Consider the following 23,505-nt stretch of genomic DNA (forward strand, 5'->3'; position numbering starts at 1 on the left):
CTTGGTAGGAGTAAGCAGTTTTGTCACAGTGACACCAATTGACTTTGCAAAAAAAGTTTGTAATCTAGAGCTGCAACAATTAGTCGGTAATCCATCAGTCGATCGACAGATAATTAATCTATTTTTATAATCGATTAATCGTTTAGACTAATGTTTAAGAAAAAAGAAAAAAAGAATCTTGTTCCAGCTTAAATGCGAATATTTTCCGGTTTCTTTAGTCTTCTATGACAGTAAACTGATTAACTTTGGTTTGTGGACTGGGTTGTGGACTGTTGTGTGTGATCAACATTTTGCGACATTTTATAGACCAAAAGAGAAAATAATCGACAGATTAGGGCGTCCAGGTAGTGTAGCGGTAGATGCCCTGCCTACCAACGGGAGGGGCGCACGTTTGCATCCCCGTGTTACCTCTGGCTTGGTCGGGCGTCCATACAGGCACGATTGGCTGGGGTCTACGTGAGGGAAGCCGGATTGAGGATATTGTCCTGGTCGCTGCACTAGCACCTCTGGTCAGTCGGGGCGCCTGTTCAGGGTGGAAGGGAACTGGTGGGAATAGCGTGATCCTCACACCTGCTACATCCTACCAGTGAAGGTCCCGCTGTCGGGTGAAAAGAAGCGGCTGGCTAGTGCGCATGTCTCGGAGGAAGCATGGTGCTAGTCTACGGCTCTCCCCAGATTGGCAGAGGGTGGAGCAGCAACCGGCGGGGGGGGGGGGGGGGGGGGATGTATTGTCCAAGTACAAAGTACCATTGGGGAGAAAATGGGGGGGAATCGGAAAAACATTAAATAATAATAATAATCGACAGATTAATCGATAATGAAAATAAACGTTAGTTGCAGTCTTATTGTAGTCCACATGCTAATAAATGTGTCTATTATTTAGTTGCCTATAAGGCAAGACATGTAATACCTCCACTGGATGTTGACTATGCAAGAAGACCAAAGTGAGGGTAAGAGTGTGTTAGTCAACCTCAAGTGAACTCAAGAGCCTCGCAGGGCGCCTATATGAGCGGAGGCCTCCACCTCTACCATGTGTTAACACATCAATCTTTATGTATCACAGGAATCCAACTGGCGCTCTAGCAGTGACTTCCTCAACAGGTGAGTGCCTCTCTCTCTCACACTCTCTCACACGCACGCACACACACACACACACACACACACACACACACACACACACACACACACACACACACACACACACACACACAGTGGTTTGTAGTCCATAGGTCAGATGAGAAACATTGGAGCTGGCTATCTGAATGGGTGGGTCTCATTTCCCTACTGGGAGTGACAGTTAACGTGTTGTGGAATCTTTGGAAAACAGTCCAGGGCGTGCCTGGTCAGTGGGTGGGCTGCTTTTATGATCAGGGAAAGTATGTCACAGACAACAAAGCTTAGTCTCATATGGGCCATAGACAATAGCTTTATAACAATAACTTCAGCACTTTTCTAATAACAGCATACAAAGTGTCTTTACAGCATAAAATCAACCCAGACAATGCAAAGAACAGCGAACAGCAGAGAACTGTAGGAACAGTTTCGACAAACAACTATGACTATGAATTTAATTGATTTTGGTCAGCAATCAGTAGGAATTGAATGTGTCTTGACATTTAAAAGGGCACATTTGTGTTCCACTACAACGTTGGAGCAGGAAAGTGAATACTGAAATCCAAAAATCTCAGCACCTGGCCAAGTAATCCTTGAGTCAGGTAGGCCTACTGTACAAACAACCCTATCAACCCCCTGCAGATATATATTATGTTAATTTTGTGCTATGGTGCAGTCAAAATCTAACTTGTCGCCCCTTTAAATGCTAAATAAATCTAGTCCTAAATTTAAAAGGGTAGATGCACTTTATTTATAGGCTTTTCCCTGTTATTTTCGAGGCAGTGTTCTCTCCCATCCAGGACCTCCAATAACAAGACGTTCCAACGCGTCCCACACCCACATGTCTCCATCTTTTCTTCCAACGCGTCCCACACCCACGTGTCCATCCTTTGCCACCTTCACATATCTGGGAGAGAACATTTAGCAATGTCACCCTTATGATACATCCCCATTCTTTCTTTCCTGCGTCCCACTATAAATAACACCATCCCACTCTCAAATATGACCCCATCAGAGGCAGTAGCCATTGGCTCAGTCCTCCCAGCCGTGGCCCCTGTAGCTCTGGTGGTCTTGGATGCAGGGCCCGAGGAGGTGTGACTCCCCACATTAACGCCGTGATGGATTGACTAAACGTCTTGCGGTTCTATTCTGAGATGCACACAGACGCATCACGTCCGGTTTGTCACACGCTTGATTAGCACACATTTTCCACTCCCATCTAGAAGAAATTAATGGATGCTAGAGTAAATCTTGCGGAGAAACAGTGAAGTGACACAAATTGGACCACGGAACCAAGATTTTGTCCCAGTGTCCCCCATTTGATAAGAGTTTTGCTTTTAGATGTTTGATTACAGAAAGTGTATGAGGAGGGAGCCCCTGGAACCCCCTTAAGGACCCCCATGGGTCCCCAGACCCCACTTTGAGAGCCACTGCATTAGGATTTGCAACACCTGCAATAAATGTCATCAATATCTCCTTGACAAACCGGCAATTAAAGGAGGAGACAAAGGAGACAATTTATGGATGGTGGTGGGGGGGACGCCAGTGACGGTAAGGCAGGAATAACAAGCGCCAGACAAATTCATACCCCAAAATTGCAGGGCGAGGCCTTCTGTCGCTGTCTGACGTAAATCTGAAGTATTTCGAGCATTGGGAAACGAGTGTGTCGTCTACCGAGCTGCTCTGGCTGGTTGCCAGATATATTATCAGAACCACTGACACGCCGAGCAAACGCCAAGTCCCAAACAATCCCCCCACAGGATCCATTTCACTGGGCCCAAATCAAAGCGGGCTGGATTGGAAACGTAGATAATGAGTGGCTATGAATAAGCTAAGGGAAGCAGTAAGTATGTGTTGGAAATATCCAGCCAGCCACTTCTGTCTGAACTAAAGTATACTGGTTAGCTAAAGCCTCTTAGTGTACAAGGATTGCTCCAGAGGAAGATTCACAACTGGTCAAGTTTACTGTAAACAAATACTGAGAAACAATAACTAACAATCATCAGCATTGCCTTCAGTGATCTGACTGTTACAGATCCAGATGACTTATTCTTGTATCTTTTCTCTCTCTTTTTGTCCTTACAGATACAGTCAGCCACACATGCGATCCTGGTCCTTCTCTCAAGCGGTAAGCTATTATGATATTATGTTTGAAGCAAATGTGTATACAGTATGTGGTCATACATGTACTGTGTGCGCACACACATACACATATGTGTGTGTAAGTGGTACAGTTTGCTATCTCCACCGTGCAACGTGACAAACGCGTCTGGCCTTGACCTCCACTCGTCTGGCAGGAGGAGGCGAAACCAACAGTCTCAATCACCAAGTCCCATCAAATTACACACAGAGATAAGGCCACACACACACACACACGCTCACTCTCTCTTTCTCACACACAAACTACTGCTATAACGTTACAGCACATACAGTTCATTCACAGCATTGCAACATGCCTGTATTGGATTGTGTCGATCAGGTGAAAGTCAGATATCATCAATTAAAGAGAGACCATACACCAGTGATTCTCAAGCTTTTTCATATCAAGGACCCTTAAGTTAGTCCACATTAGGCCCATGGACCCCCATTTGATGAAATTGTGTCTCTCTGACCCAGTATATATTTTTTAATATTTTATTTTCAATTTTTTATACAACAATATACAAGACAAACAGGTTCAGACACAGGAAATGAACAACAAAAAACAAGCAAACAAACAAACAAACAAACAAACAAACAAACAAACATACATGTGCTACCAGCGACACAAAGTGTCCATGTGTTTACAAGAGATGAGATACCAGCCGCCATCCGTCGCCCAAAGCCTCAGTCACTTATGAATGAATGGTTTATTTTCGGTCATAGGTTATAATGAACCACAAACAAGATGTAACAATTCGTGTGAATATACAGCAAGAGAACATCATCATACAGCAAGAGAACATGATCATACATGTACATATCAAACCATTTCACACAAATACAATGTATACAATCAATGACCGAAAAAAGGAATAGGCTGAAGCCAAGGCCTATTTTTTGCCTATCCTGTATAATCCATTAGAAAAACCCAGAATATCTGAATAATAATAATATCCAGAATAACTTATCATTCTTGACCTCATCAAAGTAGGCCAAAAATGGGTCCCAGATAGTAGAGAACCTCTTAAGTGAGTTGGTTCTCAGGGACCTGAATGTCTCCATCTGTACAACAGAGATCATGTTTATCAGCCACACCTGAAAAGAAGGTGAAGATGACTTCCATTCCTTTAAAATTTGGCGACAGTTGTCCCCAGTGTCAGAGACTGTTGCACAGCTATAGGGAAGTTCAGTGAGGACTCCGAGCAGCCGAAGATGGCGAGTTCTGCCTCCGGCTGTAGGGTTATTTTGTAGGCCTTAGAGTACCAGTCAAATATTTTGCCCCAGAATCCTGTTAATGAAGGGCAGGACCAGAAGGCATGAGATAGTGTGCCCTCTGACACCTGACACCTGTCACACAGTGGCGAGACAGAAGGGAAGATCCTGTGCAATTTATGCTTGGAGTAGTGAAGACAGTGAGTGACTTTAAATTGGATCAGCTGGTGTCTGCTATTAACTGAGCAGAGTTGTACCACCGACAGGCTCCTTTCCCATATAATGTCAGATAAATCAATACCAAGTTCCCCCTGCCATGCTTCTCTAATCCTCTCAGTGGAGGCTGTGTTGCAGTTGTCAAACAGACATACAAATCTAGAGATAAGATGCTTAGAGTGAGGAGGGCTCAGCAACACGTCGAAAAAAGCATGCTCATTTGGGAGCGTTTCAAAGGTGCGAATCTTGGATCGAACATAATTTCTGATTTGCAGGAACCTGAGCCAGTTAGTGCCGGGCAACTCAAACTTCCTCTTCAGTAGATGGAGAATATTTTTTAATGTTAGATATGATTGTGTCCAGAATTCCATGACCATCTGTATTGTAGGTAGAGAGATAACAGTGTCAATAGTCAATAGTGAAGTTTAACACGTCTTCAATTTGCTAGGGACCCCCTGGAACCCTCTCAAGGACTCGAACCCCACATTGAGAAGCACCACCATACACCACAATAGCAGGAGTGTCTAATCCCTCAGTGGCACATACCACTCATGCACCTCCACAGGGGTCAGTCAGATGGATCGGCGCAGAGTCACTGGTGACAAGTGGACAAATGACAAGTGGAGATTTATGGTGGAGCGGTGACTTGTTGTTGTGGCAAACAGGAAAACCTTGACCCTGCTGTCAGCCTGTGTATGGGTGAGGAGGGGGGCTGCATTATGTTGATGTGTTAAGAGTTACAGTCAGTGAGCACATGCAAGCAAGACCTCAGCGGTGGACAGTGAGGGCACCACAATTACCACAAACAGCTCGAATGTGATCCCATCTCCAGCCCTGCAACCCCTCCTCTGCAGCATGAGATTCCCCCGCTGAAGAATAGCCGCTCTGTTTGCCCCCCTGTCTCTCTCTCTCTCTTTCTCTCTCCCCCAGGGACAGACTGGGATCATAATTCAGGCCGGGCATTAGATACCAAGCAGGCCAGGCCGATACGGGCCGATACGGGCCGACGCGCGAAAAATTTGGGCCTTTTGAAGCCCAATTTGGGCCGTTTGAAGCCCAATTTGGGCCATTTGAAGCCAGATTTGGGCCGTTTGAAGCCCAATTTCAGTCGTTTGTAGCCAGATTTGGGCCATTTGAAGCACAATTTGGGCCGTTTGAAGCCCAATTTGGGCCATTTGAAGCACAATTTGGGCCGAGTCCAATTTTACAATGAGATGCACCCACTTTAACCCTGAATAAAGTAATAAAACCACTAGTAAACCAGTAGGTGGCGCCTGGCCTGCTGTTCAGTGAGTGGCCTGACTGCGGGCACCAAAAAAAAAAAAAAAATGGCCAGGCCAGGCCAGGCCACCGGGCATTTGCCCGACGTGCCCGATTATGCAGTCCGCGCCTGCTCTCCCCTTTTACAGAGATCCTGCCATATCAGTGTTAGGAAGGCCTGCAAATTAGCCAGCTTTGCCTTTTTTACACAGAAAACTGTGCTTTTATACGGCAAGCAAGCAAAAGAGGCGTGACATTCTATCATTGCCATGGAGAGGTTAACAGCTGTCACAGAGTCGTCACACAGAGGATCTGTCATTTTAAAGATGCACAGAAAAAGGAAGAATTCAGGGAAACTGTGGCGGACAGCGTTAGAGAGGTCAACAGGTCTTTAAGCTATCCGTTTAATTTATGTCAACGTCATTTGAGCATATACTGTAGGTTGACGCTAACTTACTAGAGATAGCCTACTACATATACACTGTGTAGGCACAGAGCCAAATGTTGTGACATCATCAGTGATGTCATAAATGATACTTGTAATGTCATAAAGGCTGTAAGGCTAAGTAGCATGCACTACGATGAGGGCAGCCGACGGGCGACACAGGGACAGAATGTAGGGAAACAGTGGATGGATAAATCCAGAAGGAGGCGGTGATGTGACATAATTGGATGCCAACTGCCATAAAACACCACAGAAGAAGAAGAAGCATGTACTAAAGTTGTGTAAGCAGCATTGCTGGCGGTGCCACCCTGTGCGGGCGAGCCTGCAAGGAGTGACCTGACCCAGCCGCGCCTGGTCTAACCCAGGTGCGACTATAGCACGCTGGTACCACGCCTGCCGAATAGCATCAAAGTCATGCAGAGTATGGGGGCCCGCACGGGCGATACCCACACTGGGGGGCAGGGGCGGACTGGGATCATAATTCAGGCCGGGCATTAGATACCAAGCAGGCCAGGCTGATACGGGCCGACGCGCGTGCTGGCGAAAAATTTGGGATGTTTGAAGCTCAATTTGGGCCGTTTGAAGCCCAATTTGGGCCGTTTGAAGCCAGATTTGGGCCGTTTGAAGCCCAATTTGGGTCGTTTAAAGCCAGATTTGGGCCGTTTGAAGCCCAATTTGGGCCAAGTCCAATTTTACAATGAGATGCACCCACTTTAAACCTGAATAAAGTAATAAAACCACTAGTAAACCAGTAGGCGGCGCCTGGCCTGCTGTTCAGTGAGTGGCCTGGTCTGGCCTGCAATTTTTTTTTTTTTTTTTTTTTTTTTTTCAGGCCAGGCCAGGCCAGGCCACCGGCATTTGCCCGACGTGCCCGATTATGCAGTCCGCCCCTGCAGGGGGGCAGCCAGGTGGCGCCGGTGTTATGCCGAGAAATGCCCCCCCGGCGAGAATGCCCCCCCTGCTCTATAACGAGTGAGAGCGAGCGGGGGGGAAGGGGGGGGTTGAGTAAATCTATGAAGCCTCGTTTCTTCTCAATGTCACCAGCTGATATTTATGGCTGTTTGTGAGTGACATTGAGAATTTCAGAGGGTTACACACTCCAAAAACATGTCATTTCTCTGTACTTACAGGCTAAGTAGAGGGTATGATGTGAATTTACCCTGTAAGAAGCCTACTTGTACCAAATCTGTACTTAGGTTACAGGGCAAGTGTTGTGTTGTTGTGCAATTAGGCCAACTAGGTTTCCCCGTTTCTCTCAAGTACCCCCTGTAGTCTCCACACATACCCGAGCGGTACGCGCACCCCAGTTTGGGAACCACTGAGGCCTTGGCCCCTCCTTACTTGTAATGTTGGTTGCCTCACAGTCTTTATGAATTGGTTTAGCAGAAATTTTATATCAACCCAGTTCTGTCAAGTAGTGGTATATGTTTGTCCAGGTGATAATATGGGGTTTCTGAATTGCCCAAAATAAGTATTTTGGACATTTATGTGATTATGTCCACAGTTGACACTGGTGAACGCACCCGACAGTTTACCCCTTCAAACCAATCTAAATCATTATGGTGTAAATGTATATCATACATTACAGTGGGCGACGTATTATCAGCCTGATGTAAGAGAGGTAAATATCCAGTTTCCTCAAGAAAAAGTCAAACATTGATGCATCAATGGCAGGCCGACACCTAGTGGTCATACATGGTAACTGCGAGGGTGTCAGTGGGGAAACAATTTCAGTTGTGTATAATCAATGCAACATTGTGTCGTCGAATTTAGCACAAAACTCTGACATTGCAATGAAAATATAAAAGTATCCAGTAGAAGGTTTTTAGACGAACGAGGAAGCAGCCAGAGAAGCAGAAGAAGAAGCGGAAATCAGTCGGGTTTCCTCTGACAGCTTGTTTGCAGCGACATGCTCGGCCTGGTCTGGTCAGAGTTTCGGCAGAGCATTCGTGCCAAACTGCTGCGGTTGAGGTTATCGTGGCAGGTAGGCCGGCCTGTGCAGTGCAGCGTGTGTTTACGATGTCTAAAGTGAGTCTGTTTTGTCTGTGTGTAACGTTAAAAAAAAATGTTGGCCATGGCTACTTCGAAATAGTATGTGGTGTTTCAGAATTTACAATCAATGTTCAGAATCAAGATTAGCCTACCGTATATGTAGCCTACTATTTGTAGGCCTGTGTATATAGTTAGTAGCCAAAGAGGGTTTGGATAGCCTATAAGCTACTTGCACATAGAAAATGTGCTTTCGGTGTCCAGAAATGAATGCCATCTACATGTAAAAAGAGATGAGAGACCTAGATCAGTGGTGGTAGCCTACAGGGACCACCAGGGGTTCTTGAGAGGGTTCCAGGCAATCCCCCTACCAAATTCATAAATTGTTAAACTTCAGCATTAACCTATTTTATTTACATGAAGTTAACTCAATTGGAGAACATAGAAAAAATATTATATTGATCATCGTTTCACTGTTATCTTCCTACATTACAGATAGTCATGGATTTCTGGACAAAATTATGTCAAACAACACAATACAATACAACACATATTTGGGTCCTGAAGACAAAATGTTATCAAATAGAGTCTGTGGCCCTAATGTGTAAATTAGGGGTCCTTGATATGAAAAAGATTGAGAGTCATGGCCTATAGAGGTGGATGGAGAGACGTGGGTCAAAAATAAATGATGTGTGAGATTACATTATTAAAATTTATTATACTTTAGAGACAATTTACATTCTAAATCTAAAATAATTTTTCAAAAGAATAAAAACACGGAAAATGTGATCCGCGCCTCCGATGTGAAAGTTGTGAAAGCGCGTTGGTGGATAATTGTGTTACGCCTTTCGTTCCACCAGTGGACCTAGTCACAGCGCCGGATTACCCTCCAACCCACCTCCACCTGAAAGCATAGGAGCGGAAACACGGAACAGAGGTGCGAATGGGCACTGTGGCGAGTCGGTCTGAGGATATTCCAGCTCCAGAACTGCAATCTGTCTAGCTAGCCAGTTGTACGTTCACTTACAAAAACTACTAACATTATAGTAGTCATGTGCATTTATAGCCTATACTATTCCCCCGACGAACGTTCTTTCAGAACAGACGCTAATTAGGCTACTTCATGGGAATAATTTGCTTTACAAAAAACTAGAACCAAAAGATAAGAATTAGCCTTGTACCTAATACATGCTGGTGCCTCTGTGATCCATAAAGTTGATCAGATGAATATTGAAAGCCTTGTTACCATGCTGCATGTGGAGAACACTTTAATGTTTTATCACTTTGGTGTTCTTAACGACCGCAGCTGCATGCGATGTTTGGTTGTTGGAATGAATTCGTTCATCATACAGTAGCCTAGGCTACACTAACCTATGAAAATGTTCATTTAGGCTAGGAGGAGCTGGGTGGAAATTCCTCCCCTCGCCTCATTTCAATCCGGGAGGGGTGGGTGTCACCTCAAAGCACACCCCAGGACGGGAATGTGGCGGTGCTGCTTGGCTCTGTGTGAAAGCAATTTCTGTGGCGAGGCTGCCGGCTTTGCGGGCCTTCTGAACTGCAATATTGCGCGATCTGTGTGTGAAAGCGGCTATAGACTGTGTTATTGTAAGTCGCTTGGATAAAAGCGTCTGCCAAATGACGTAATGTAATGTAAATAACACATAGCCCATTTTCAAAGGGAAAGACTCCTCTCTGACAGAAAGTCTATAACCCTCCCCATACAACCCATTCTCATTCAGATGTCTTGAGGTGAGGTCAAGAGACCTCTTTGAAAATAGCCATACCAGTTTCCCCCTCGCCAAAATAGCCTAAATTTGGAGCAGTATGTCCTGTTTGCCCTTCTTTTTTTGGCCACATTATGTCTGTGGAGGGACAAAGAGATGGGTGCAAAGATGTGTCAACAAAGAAAAGCATACTAAGCGGAAGAAAGAATAACTGTCATCTGAATTTCAAGTACAGCTCATTCACCCAGTCTTGTAAATCACAATATAAATATCCACTCAAGACAAGAGCCATTCTTAAACTGCAGAAATTACTGGAACTGACTGACTTGTACAACAGATTACCAAAGTTACTCTGATTCTGAACCCTCACGTGTACAAAAAGTCTACAGGAAACTGTACACGCACGCACGCACGCACAGTAGCGCTCTGCTGTGGTCTGTGTGGTGATCACCGCTAGCTCTCGCACACAGTCATCAGTTAACTAGACAGCTGGAAAACATGATGTGATGCCTTCAGGTTGAGCAAGACACAGAGGCACACAGAGACAGAGGTTTAGGTGAGATAAATGGCTGTTGTCAGTTTTTTGCTGCATTAGAAGTGTGAGCTGGGTCTTGAAGTTTCCATCTCTTAACCGGTATGCATGCACAGCTTCCTCTGTTCTGTAGCTCTTGTCAGCAGGGGCGGTTTGTATGTGTGTAGCCTGTGGTGGTGGGTGATTGAACATGAGCAGCTGGGGCAGGACTTGAACTCAACACCCCTGTGGTTAGATACATGACCCAGGCCGCCACCTGTGCTGTGTGCAGGTTCTGACCTTAGTTTAAGGCAGGTTTTGCTTGTGTTCATCTGAGAAACAAACCAGTATTTGTTCAGATTGTTTGGGGGGTTTATGCAATATTTGTATTGGAAATAATATTGGGGAGCTATTTTTTGTCACTGGGTGGCTTATCTGAAATGGGTAGGCAGGCTGGACTCTGTTTTCTGCTGTTAGTGGGTGTGTGGGTTCATCTTCATGTGTAGTTAACACCTGGCAAAGTTATGAGACAAACAGCTGGTGGTGAGATATTTTAGACTAGAGCTACCAACAAGTGGAATCAGTGGTCAAATAGAGATTTTGTAACATTCAGACAGCTTTACTTTTGGAATGGGGAACTCAAGCACTCAGGGGAAGTTGGTCAATAATGGCAAACTGGATTTCTCAATAGCGCTGTCTTTCCGTTCGTTTAGCACGATAACTGTCATGTAAAATCTACCCACTTTTATTTTACTCTCTCTATTTGCTAAATACCAAATGACCAAGTTCAGATTGCATATTCTATGTGGCATTCTTTAAGAAGCAGTGCCTGTTTGGAGATGTGCTCAATGGGCAAAAGTTCCAGGTAACTTCACACTTGTATTTATCTATGGACGTGATATCTTTAGATTGTTAGGTCATGTGAGTTGCTGTGTGCATCATATGGCAAATTAAATTGCTGACGCGGATCCTTGTGAGTGTGACACAGAACCTGTAAGAGATCCATCCATTTACATCCAACAGTTACTTTTGGATGTTTGGTCTGACTCACAGTAATGGAAAACATCTGCTTTGTTGTTGTTGTGATCACTTTCAGTGTATTGATTATAAATATATCAGGTGTGACAGTGCTGAGAATTGTTTGGTGATTTTTTTCCCTTCCCCTTGGCAAAAAAAAAGTCACATTGAGTAACAATGCCTGTGCTGCCTGTGACATCATTTCCTCTCGACACGCCACAGCAAAAAATGTAACATTTTCTGCCCATTCATGTGTGCGTAGCAGTCAGTATACACATCTTTGGATTGATATATTTTCTTGTCTTTGCTGTATCTCTCCACAGGCTGCCTTCCCCATCTCTCTGGCCCCTTCCATGGCTGCTGATGACTACAACCCAGTAAGTGAGACAGAGCTTACCTTCTCAGCTACAACTGAAATGCCATAACTCTTACTTACTCTTACTTCTGCTTCTCCTATTCTATGAGGACAAAGTCAGATAGGGATCGTACGTCACCGTGTGGCTAACTGGCTATTGTCTACTTTGGTTTCTGCGCTCGTTTTTTTTCTTTGTATAATGTAAGGGAGAGACGAGGGGGCGAGAGTCTGCGAACAAACATGAAGTGAGAGAGCCTGAAGGGCAGAGAGACACAAAGCACGAGACTGAAAGTGAAGTCACAGATGAGGATGTTTCAAAGGGGATGTGTGTGTGTGTGTGTGAGTGTGTGAGTGTGTGTGTGTGTGTGTGTGTGTGTGTGTGTGTGTGTGTGTGTGTGTGTGTGTGTGTGTGTGTGTGTGTGTGTGTGTGTGTGTGTGTGTGTGTGTGGCGAAAGAGCACTGCGGACGCGCGTGTGACACTCGGTGGGGTAAGAAGCGGGATGTTCCATCTTCTTCTCGTGTTCTTCTGTGCCCGTCTCCCTCTCCACACTGTCTGACCTCCCGTGGTGTGGTGTCCCCCCCTTCTCTCCTCCGCAGGTCTCGCTCCGAACCAAGTCCAGGAAGAAGACCCGAGGAGGTGAGTCATGCCTTCACCGCACCACTCACTGTCTCTGTCTGTGCCTGTGCCCTCCACTGTTATATAGGTCAAATGCCAGGGGGTGGGATGTGTTTGGGGGCATGGAGGGGTGGGGTGGGATGTGTTTGGGGGCATGGAGGGGTGGGGTGGGGTGTGTTTGGGGGCGTGTGTGAATTAGGGTGTGCAGAGATGTCTCGTGGCTCAGTTACTTTCACTTGAGCTTGGGTCTGTCTTAGCTCTCTGTACAGCGGCTAACTGTCTTGTGTTCATTTGAGGAACAAACCAGTGTTCAGCTTATTCTGGGCTTTGTGTTGTGATATTTGTGTTGAAAATCTTGTCAAGGAGCTGCTTTCATCTCTGGGTGACTCATATGGGAATCAGGTAGGCTGGACTCTGTTTCTGCTCTTAGTGGGTGTGTGGCTTCATCTTTACGATCTCACAACACTCACTCAGGGCTTTGTTTAAGCTTCATTTGGTTATTGGCCAAATGCAGTTTGCATATTTACTCATTTCTAAGGTTGTCATAAGAATTTTTTTTTAATGGATATAATACTAATTTGCAACAGGTATTGATAGTATTGATAAGTATCGATGCTAAAAAATTTAAACAGATACAATGCTCATTTGCAATAGGTATCAATAGTATCGATAATAAAGATAAATAAACTGATACAATACTCATTTGCAACAGTATTGATACCAGCAGTACTTTATCTTAATGAAGAATCAAACATACTACTGATTTCTCCCTCCCTGTCATTGGTGGGTATCTGTTGCTTCAACAAGCCAAAAGTGTTCTGATAGGCTGATGGCTAATCTGCTGTGTAAGTGCAAAGGTTTTAATGAGTTTTATCGGGCATAGATTATGGAGAAGCGTGCGTCCGTCCTTCCATCTGTCTTCTATTATGTTGATGAGTTGCGCCCCCCCGGTAGGCCTATCCGAAATTTCGATACTATTGACTATTGATATTTTCCTGGGTATCTGTATCAAAGTTAGAAATTCCAGCATTGTGACAAGTCAACCCGACTCATTTCTGTCTGCATAGTCTGCTTACTGTGTGCAACTTACTTTAGCAGGGGTGGCCAAACTTCTTTGGTTGTGGGCCGCATACAGAAAAATATAAGGAGTCGCAGGCCAAACAATATTAAGCGTGGCAGTTTTCGCGCCAAAAGAATTGGACCAGAAAACCCTTGTGCCATCAAAAATTTAATTTCTACCTAAGTAAATATATGACAGTTTATTGATGTGCTCACCTATTACAATGGGTATTTCTGTATGTTTTCAAATTTAATTTTTCTGTGCCAACAGGTTAAGACAGAGATAATTTAACATAACATTAGTATTAAACATTCATTCAGTATTAAAAATGTTTAAAAATAAATCGACCAAGTACTCAAGTATAACCCATTTTCAATGGTTTTAAATTGAAAAAATGAAATGGGGGGGAATGTTTTTTTGTTTTTGTTTCTTTTTTTCCCGTTTTCGTTTTTTCGTTTTCGTTTTCCGTTTTAAACTTTAAAACAGAAAAACGGAAAAACGTTTTTAGCAAAAAAAAAGAAATGTTGCTAAATTCATGGCGGGCCACTTAAAAACGGGCAGCGAGCCTCAGTTGGCCCGTGGGCCGCAGTTTGGCCACCCCTGATCTACAGTAACTTCATCTAATGTTCCACATGTCCTCCAGTGTGGATTTGATACTCTGCGGACAGCGCGGAGTAGTAGCAGACTTTGCATTCATGTGTATGTGTGTGTTGTGCACTTAGGGAATGGCACAATGAGCAGGAGAAGGATTTCTGTGAAAGATCTGGGCCGGCCGGACCACCAGGGCTGGCTGTACAGGAAGAAGGAGAACACAGGCTTCCTGGGCATCAAATGGAAGAAGTACTGGTTTGTGCTGAAGAAGACGTCTCTGTACTGGTACACCAACCAGCTGGTGAGGACCTACCTACCGCTTAGCCAGATAGACCACATCCACTCAGCTGGGTTCCGGTTCAGTGTGATGCAATTTGTTCCAATGACATGCATTGAAACTAGACCTGTGCAATTAGTCAACTATTGAGTTTAATTTCCAAAATGTCAGGAGGCTGAGATGTTGCTTTGTTTGTTTGTTTGATTAAAGATAAATGTTTTTCAGTCGTTCTGCTAAAGAAGGTTTTCTGGTTTTGTGCAGAAAAATAAGCGCGGCCTCTCATTACATCCAAAACTAACAAGCAATTGGCTAGCACGGCAAGCAGTTTACAGCAATTTGCAACATTCAGCGAAAAATGTTGCCCGCCCCCCCCCCCCTTTTTTTTAGGTCAATGTCGACTCTACGTCAGATTTCAATTGTAGTTCTCCCCAATATGGCAAACAAGAGTAGAATATAACAAATACAGGCAAATATCTCATTTTTAACACAAAGCACATTCAGCACTTGGGTTGGATTCCAGATGCAGTGACAGCTGCTGGTATTTTGACCCACATGTAGACGGAGGTAATTTTTCAGTTTTTTACAGATTATGAAAATGCAGATTGTAAACTTTCAAATGATGTGTCACACATTGTAATCTGAAAAAGAATGAAGGGAGATATGCTTATTTGAATGTTCACACTCCTAAAAGCAACATTCAGAGATAACGGCCCTCAAAATTGGAGAAGCTTTTCACACCTAGGCAGCCAGGTAAGGGGGGACTGGACTTTTATTTAACAAGATACACTTATTTACTGGTTATAAAATGGTTGCATTTTATGTGGAATGGATAAACATTCTTTTGTATGTCTTTTAAAGGTCCCAATTCGTGCAGCTGTAACCTCTTAAAAACGTGTGTCTCTGGTCCATAAAACATGATTCTGGATTAATCTGTCGAAAATATAGCAAACCCGTTTGTTGTGACGGAGTTCTCACTCCCTCTTCTGGTGCTTCCCAAGAACGGCCTGTTTCTATAATATATTCAGAACTAACAGTTCCCATTGGCCGCTGAGGGAGAGCCCGCCCCAGGCTCCCAGCGGCCAATCAGATTAGCGTCTGTGGACCAGCCCGCTAGGTTGCGAGTTATCGTTAACTAAACGGTACTACGCTAAAGAGGACATCTCAAAATGCCTAGACTTACCGAATGCACCTCTGCAGTTGCTGGATCACGTACAGTTGGCGTCGCTCCAGCTAGAAGTGTTAATTTTGTGGCTATAGACTAAATGGTGCAGGTAGCTTGTGTGAGAGAGACCCGCGCAGTATGCAGGAGGAAGCTAGTGACGTCCCGATTCCCCCAGATTCCCCTCTGGGCAAACGAAGCGTTTGGGGGTGTGGCTTGGAGGAGACTGCAGAGGGACGCTGGATAGGGACAAATCCAACTGTGGCAGTTCTGAGCGTGTGACCACTCATTACAGGGAGGGCTGACAGCAGTATATATGCATTTACAAGTAAAAACAGCTTTTGCACGGAATGGGACCTTTAAAAAAAAGAAACTATTTTCTGGGAATTACAATTGGCCTACATGTGGTCCCTTCCTCTGGGGCATACATGGGCAACATATGGCCCGCGGGCCGTATGCGGCCCGCGGGCGCCCCCTGTGTGGCCCACGATGGAATTGCAAAAAATATATATATATATAGCATTTTCATAGCACATGGCATTTCATAGCATTTTATAGCATTTCAGTCTGGAATATGGAATATTTTTCAATAATATGTATGACTAAAAGGCTAAAAGTAATCTCATGTGTAAGAAATGACTGTTCTACATTGAAGTAGAAATTTAAATAATTAACTTGTTGGTTTTGGATTTATTTAGCTTCAAGAGTGCATTTTTGTTCTTGTGTGACCCTCAACACAGGCTTTGAGAATCCCGGGCCACTTACTGATACTTATGCTTAAATTAACCCACTAATATTCTGGTTTATTTCAAGAAAAACATTTCGGCTAGTGGAAATTCTAATTGGCTGGTAACTTTAAAATCTAGCAGCCATATTGGCAGGTGGTGAAAAAAGTTAATTTCAAGCCCTGCAGGGAGAGCAGGTGGTGACATAGGAGTGAGTGAGGAAAAGGATCAAATATTGGTGGTTAAGACTGAATAATGACATCACAATTGTTAATTTAAAATGAGTTATTCCTCTAAACCTGGCTTCAAATGCCCCAAATTTCTCGCGCTGGTGCCGTTCAGCCCTCAGCAAAATCTGGTAGCGAGGACATTTTTTTGTGGCCCTCTCTATCATCAAAGTTACCCATGGGTTACGGCATGACAATATTTGTTCGGCCCCCGGCAACAATCTGGGTTTCTCATGTGGCCCCCCATGAAAAATAGTTGCCCACCCCTGCTCTGGGGTGTGTCACTACTGCCACAGCTGTCTGTCTGCCAAGTGGGCAGTGTCACGCAGTGTCACTGTATTTCCTGAATGTGAAGGTGTCACTAATGGCCTGTCAGTGCCCTAATACAGGCACATCTGATGGGTACATGGGGTGGCTGTGGCTCAGGAGGTAGAGTGGGTCGTCCAACACCCTGCGTGGCAGCTTGCCGCCATCGGCGTATGAATACATTAAAGAACTTTGGATAAAAGCGCTATATAAATGCAGTCCATTTACCATTTGTTTTAAGATAACCCAGAACGGCTGCATGTCGCCATCACACAACTCTGTTACAAAGAAATAGAAGTAGCATACGGCCATTTTAACAGTGGGTGTCAATGTTAGGATGTGGTTTGGAATCGAGAGGTTTCTTGAACGCTCACAGCTGTTGTTCAATCTGTATGCTTTCAGGCAGAGAAGGCCGAGGGCTACATCAACCTCAGCGACTTCATGATCGACAGAGCCATCGAGTGCAAGAAGAAACAGTAAGATCACTGTCACACACCTTTTCATCTCAGATAGTCAGGTAGCACAAAGACAAATTCCTCATTTGGAACATGTTTACTCACTATGGCTAAAATAATCTTGAATGTTGAAGCTTTCACACAATAACTGCCCACTGGTTTGAATTTAAGTAGACAGAGATTCGCTCCATATACATATAGGGTTTGACTGGCAGTTGTCTATACAGTAATACCCTCTGCTGTGCTTTATACTGAGACGTGTTGTAACCATTCTCCCTGTTCCCTCGTGCAGTGCGATCAAAGCCTGCCACCCGCAGGTTATGATGTTTTATTTTGCCGCCGAGAGCCATGAGGACATGAACATGTACGTCACAACCTTTGATATTCCTCTCAGAAGAATCTCTTGTTCTCAGAAATGTTGCTGAGTTCAATATTTCAATATTGTTTTTTCTTATTTTTCTTCTAGTTGGTTGAATAAGCTTGGGCTGGCTTCCATCCACTATGAACAAGCAGAGAGGAACACAGCAGCCGGTAAGTGCTGATTTATTTCAAACATATCATCCCAAATGTTTTTAGCTTGATGACTAAGAGATCAGAGAAATTTCTCGGCTCAGACTAGCATGAAATCCCCCAATTTGAGGTGAACAAAATGTGGATTTACGCTATGATTCCATCAATTCTGAAGTTGTTTGTTTTCTCTGGGTTCTGACTGTCTTGTGTGTGTTGCGTTTGTCTGTGTCCGTGTACGGGTGTGCAGAGTGTTACAGTGAAGCCAGTGACCATGAGGAGGCTGAGAGCACTGACCTCCCCCCTCCACCCTACTCTGAGCAGAGCCTGCAGGACACTGTGGACGCGGCCGGGCCGCCTGGCAGCCAGCATCAGGTCAGTTGGGGCGCTACTACAAAGAGCAAAGGAAATTCATTTTCCAGACACCATGTGAATGCAGCGCACAGTCCTTCACCGCCAGAAGCGCCAGAAGGGGGAGACAAAGGTTTTGCGCTACAAAAGTTACACACTCCAGTGTCCAGCTTTAAAGTAGATTTTAAATTACTGGATTTGTTTCTATGTGTTTTTGTTGTGTCATCCTCATCCTCTGTCATCTCACGCCACATGCGCTCACGTACATCTGTTTCCCTCAGGACACTCTTCCGCCGCCGTACTCCTCTGTGCTCCCCAGCGAGGCCAACGGCTCGCCTTCCTCGCCCGTCAGCACCATGACATCGCAGAGCTCCGCCTCCTCGTCGCTCGCCAAGCACCGGCAGTCCTGGCTGGACCTGGTGTCGCAGGCCGCGCCCCTGGCAGCCGGGGAGTCCACGGTGGTGTGCTCGGCCCAGGTGCACTCACACGAGGAGGAGGAAGAGGATGAGAGCCGGCCGCTTCTACCGGAGGAGGGCTCGGAAACTTGTTGCACCCCGGACACAGGGGAGTCCGGCGAGGAGCGGCCCGCTGCGGAGGGGCAGATGCAGGGGGGAGTGTCGGCCACCGGAGTGCAGGGTGAGGCTGCTTTGCTGCTTTTTACTCCTGTGAACCGTTGGGGTTGGAGTGATCATATATCATATACTTTATTGTTATTAAAGGAGCAATATGTAATATATATATCAGACATTGAAATGCTAGCTTCTATGGTAACAATGCCACAGCCATTTCTTTCCCCAAATTTGAAATATGCTGATATTATACTTGTCTGTATAAGGGAGATCTTCCAACTAATGTAGTGGCTATTCAAAAAGTACCCCCCCCCCCACCGCATTAGCCATGGGACCGCATTACCCATTTTAAACACATGGTGTCATTGTTCTGCAGAAAGGTTACATAATGTTCCTTTAAACAGCTGTGGTTCTTTGACTGTGTGCAACTTCCTTTCAGACAGTCAGTGACATAAAGGAAACTACATCTTTAGTTGTCTACCATATAATTTCCAGTTGTAAGAAGACATGCTGGCAGAGAACGTTTCCTGTTTCTGTTTTTCGGATGCAAGTGCATCTGGATTGGCCAGCACACCTAGCCTGAGAGTAAATCAAGGTGTTCAGAGGAAGATGGGACTGTGTTTGTGTGTGTCTGCTGGCACGTCCTCACTCTGTAACATCTGTATCTTGGCTTGCCTTGGTTCTGTCAAGCTGTATTGATGCTTTATCCTATTGTGTGTCTTTGTGACTCTCGGTCCTTGGGAACCATTCACTCACTTAATTAAATATAGTCTCTACTCTAAGTAAAAGAAGCTGAAACTCTGGAAATAGCATGTGAGGTCACAGCATGCACTTATCTTTTCTCAGGGCTTCATGAGAACAGCTTAGATGAGATGGAGAAGCTGTACATCTACCTGAAGCAGGCCAGCCTGTCACCCATAGGAGACCGCAAGCCATCCACCAAAAGGGACTTCAGGGCCTCTTTTATAAAACGCTGTAAAAACCAGACTATCAATGACAAACTGCACGTCATCAGGACCCTCAACAGCACACTAAAGGTACATTTTCTGTTGTATAAAGTCTGTTACTTCCTTTAACGACAGAAAGGTTTGATTTTCATTGTATTGTTTTCACATGTTGCCCCGTTTCTTTTCTCTCATCATCCTCCAGTCGAAGGAGGCGGACCTGCAAGCAATAGAGCAGGTGCTGTCGGACCCGGAGCTTACCTCAGGCCGGTTCAGAGAATGGAAGGAAGCCAATGCGCCCCTGCTGCAGGAGCTCTGTGAGAAACCCGACCAGCAGAGGGCGTCGCAGGACGACGAGGCGGCCACAAAAACTGCAGTAGCATCGGCCATTGCTGCTCCAGTGGTAGAGACTAGTTTATAAAGACTCCTCCCCCGCATTGACTGCCTTTACTGTATGTCTGGACTCAGAGGACTCAGACACACACACACACACACATACACATACATATATTCTGCTGTTAAATCAGACTACTATATCTGTGGAGATGAAGTGCTGCCTCACAAGTGGATGGATCTATGAAGAAGATGTTTTTTAGTTCCTCAATGGAGATGGTGCAAACACATTATATAATTAGTAGGTCACATTTGAATGTGAAGTCTGTTTAATATTTCTTTTACTGTTTGTATTGCAAGATTTACAAATGTTATAGTTTTTTGTGATTGTACAGTAATTCTGTGGATCTATGTGTGTTTGGAGCGATGGAGTGCGTTGCCACTTGTTTTTACAGTGTGTGACATGTTTTACCTGTTGTAATTTGATCAGTAGTGGACATGTTTTTAACTGTTTTCAGTCTCTTATTGGTGCCATGCACTACCCACTGCCTGTTCACCTGTGCTTTACAGCAGCTACAGTATGTATGATGTTTGGCCTAGAAATTCATATCCTAATACTGGTCATTAAGAATTTCTGGACTGACCACTAACTAAATATGTTACACACAAATTATGGTAATTTTATGGATGCACCCCACCCCTGGATGAGAATCTTCTTTAGTGCAGTAGAAGTTAAAAACCATATTAATAAATGGCTTCTTTAATTATCCATTTTACCTTCCCTAGTTCTTTTCTCATTTTTAGTATAAAAAGTGGTGCAATTATAGCACACAAAATAAAAAATATTGACAGGGTTTATGTATAAGATCAGGCCCAAAGCTGCAACATTCCTTTCTTTTTAAATAATTGACATGCTTTCATCTGTGGTGGTATGTCATACATTTATTGTTCACATGTAAATAGCTGTACATAGATGTAAAGTGTAATGTCCATTTTCTGTCACGATGGTGTCGCAAAGTCAAGTGTGCTTGCTTGTATACAGGAAAATAAAGTATTATTGCAACACTGCATATTTTCCATGCTGGCTTTATTTTGAGTTATGCAGTGAAGGTTTTCTTAGCTGGAGCTCCGATTCTTTTGTACTGTGTATAATCATGTAACCATTTGATGGGGCTTGCAGTCGCTCAAATTGTACGCTAGGGGTCACTGGTCGGTGCATAGTAGTTCTCTCATTTCACATCGGGGTTATGCGCCATATTGGCAGTCTCCTCCATCTCACCAGACCTCGAGCATGCATGTTTCAAACCGCTTATTGAGGAGATTTATATAACTATTCACACCCAACTGCGAACCGAAATACAACACCATGGAGGCCGTGAAAGCCTTCAACCTCGAGGTTTGTTTGAAACACCCCAGAAAATCAACGCAAATGTGATAGAAAATGTTGTCGAATTCAGCTTTGCGATCGCTAGCTAACGTTAGCATTAGCTGGCTAGCAGAAAATGAGAGAAGGGCAGTCACACACAAGGCCGCACTCTTTTTAGACAGCCGTAACTTTACTGTAGAGTTTACTTAGCTTTGAAGTTAATACCACATTGCTTCCACATCTTGTGAGTCGACGAGCAAACTGTCCCCACTGGAGAGTGCTAACGTTAGCTAGCTATACGATAGCAACACCGCCCCAGTTGGGTGGTGTTTAACTTGATGTGTTAGCGGTTAGCTAATGCTAACGTCGTTAGCTTATCTAACTTCGCCAATCATGATCACCAAGTAACTGATTTAGGTGCCCATCTATCCTGATTGAATTTACAAAATGGCGAATGTGCAATTTATTGTTCAGTCCAATCAAAGTATTAATCAGTGTGAGCAGCCTATTCATCAAGGCTGCTCGCGTAACCATCATCTGTCTGCATTGACAATGAGCTGTGCAGTGTACATTTTATACGCTTTCCAGATTTGATGAAACCAATAAGTATTAAACGGTTACCAATCAATGTTCGGATTTTACGGCGCAATTAATGATTATATCAAACAATGTGTTCGCACCATAGGCAGGCCTACAACCTTATGTGACGAATTACTGTCTGTCTGCTCGCCAACATTGTAAGCTGCTACATTATAAAATAATGGCCTGCCAGTGCCTACCTATGTCGACGATGATTGCAGACATGCAGGGAGAATGCTGTTTGGGTTGCATTTTATGTAGATCCTACATATATTTGCAGAATGGGCCAGTGTTTGGATCACTATTTCACTATTTCATGTCAAATCATTTGCATATGATAGGCTCGGGATACACCACTTCTCAAATGGAAGAACATTACCTTTGGGTAATATGTTGTAGTAACTAAAATATATTAATCAGGTTTTTTTTTTCTTGTCTAATTTTCAGCTGTACTCATTGAATGAGTACAAGCCTCCCATCTCCAAGGCCAAGATGACCCAGATCACCAAGTCTGGAATCAAAGCTATAAAAGTAAGTATGTAGGGGTGAAGGATGAGGCAGGAGAAGATGATGAAAATCAAATCATGACCAGAAAAAAGGGGAGTTTTTCTCCCCTTTTCTGGACATTTATGATTAACGGTATACAAGTCATCCCCTATAATCTCACGTAAGCCATACAAACATACATCTTTAGAGGGATATGGTAAATGAGAAAACCACGAGCAAAATGTGGGACAGTGTTATTTCTGACGAGGCTGGTGTATCACTTTTAGTCAAGGTAAATACTATAGTATCCCTTTTAGTCACTAACTTAAATACTGTATTAGTATATAGTAAGTGGTTGCTCTTAAGGATAAATGACCAAATATGATGTAAATGTGGTCTCGGTGAGGTGATTGCATTAAAGAACAATCCCTCTTGACAGTAAGGGTGTGAGTGGCTGTATGCAGACATTCTGCTTTTCCAAGCTATTTTCAATGTGAGATGGGCATCATGCCACTGAGTGGACTCATTATATGCCTCTGATCAGACAGGCTCTGCAGCACAGCCTGTCTGAGCAGATAGTTTTCAACACCCTATTCACCCTCTTTAGTTGTCTGATTTGATATTCGGGAAGGGTTCTCGCATGTCCAGGAAGACTTGAAGGTCATGAAAAATTAGACCATTACAGGTGAAACTAATGATACCTCTTAGAAAATTGAGCTGTTGCAGCAGCAAATAGTAACAGGATACATAGGACAGAGATGGGGATTTGGACTTGAGACTTGGACTCAAGTCGCACACACAGTGACTTGAGACTTACCCTCAAAGACTTGAGACTTGACTTGAACCCAATTCCCCCCTTGGCCCTACCACTTACTTAGCCCATAACCATCCGTTTTGCACGTTCACGTGGAGGGGTAGGGTGTCCCGATTTGTTTTTGCATCGCAATTCGCGCCGCGGCTGCCTGCACTG

General features: G+C 44.3%; 2 protein-coding genes across 2 annotated transcripts in view; both read left to right on the plus strand.

Annotated features, from left to right (window-relative positions):
- LOC310772914 (CNK3/IPCEF1 fusion protein-like) overlaps nucleotides 1–21,161 on the plus strand; it is a 44,359-nt gene extending 23,198 nt beyond the window's left edge. The window contains exons 12-23 of the mRNA XM_083632860.1: nucleotides 1,064–1,101; nucleotides 3,199–3,241; nucleotides 11,953–12,006; nucleotides 12,582–12,621; nucleotides 14,383–14,552; nucleotides 17,348–17,421; nucleotides 17,693–17,764; nucleotides 17,867–17,931; nucleotides 18,158–18,282; nucleotides 18,540–18,894; nucleotides 19,674–19,864; nucleotides 19,977–21,161. Coding sequence (XP_083488986.1) covers nucleotides 1,064–1,101; nucleotides 3,199–3,241; nucleotides 11,953–12,006; nucleotides 12,582–12,621; nucleotides 14,383–14,552; nucleotides 17,348–17,421; nucleotides 17,693–17,764; nucleotides 17,867–17,931; nucleotides 18,158–18,282; nucleotides 18,540–18,894; nucleotides 19,674–19,864; nucleotides 19,977–20,192 — 1,443 coding nt within the window. The 3' untranslated portion in view covers nucleotides 20,193–21,161. The remainder of the gene's footprint in view (nucleotides 1–1,063; nucleotides 1,102–3,198; nucleotides 3,242–11,952; nucleotides 12,007–12,581; nucleotides 12,622–14,382; nucleotides 14,553–17,347; nucleotides 17,422–17,692; nucleotides 17,765–17,866; nucleotides 17,932–18,157; nucleotides 18,283–18,539; nucleotides 18,895–19,673; nucleotides 19,865–19,976) is intronic.
- A 202-nt stretch (nucleotides 21,162–21,363) lies between these two features.
- The window catches only part of scaf8 (SR-related CTD-associated factor 8), an 88,003-nt gene continuing 85,861 nt past the window's right edge, over nucleotides 21,364–23,505 (plus strand). The window contains exons 1-2 of the mRNA XM_083632865.1: nucleotides 21,364–21,500; nucleotides 22,497–22,580. Coding sequence (XP_083488991.1) covers nucleotides 21,471–21,500; nucleotides 22,497–22,580 — 114 coding nt within the window. The 5' untranslated portion in view covers nucleotides 21,364–21,470. The remainder of the gene's footprint in view (nucleotides 21,501–22,496; nucleotides 22,581–23,505) is intronic.

Source organism: Poromitra crassiceps (genome assembly GCF_964638095.1).
Source record: "Poromitra crassiceps genome assembly, chromosome: 3".
Classification (NCBI taxonomy): Eukaryota; Metazoa; Chordata; class Actinopteri; order Beryciformes; family Melamphaidae; genus Poromitra; species Poromitra crassiceps.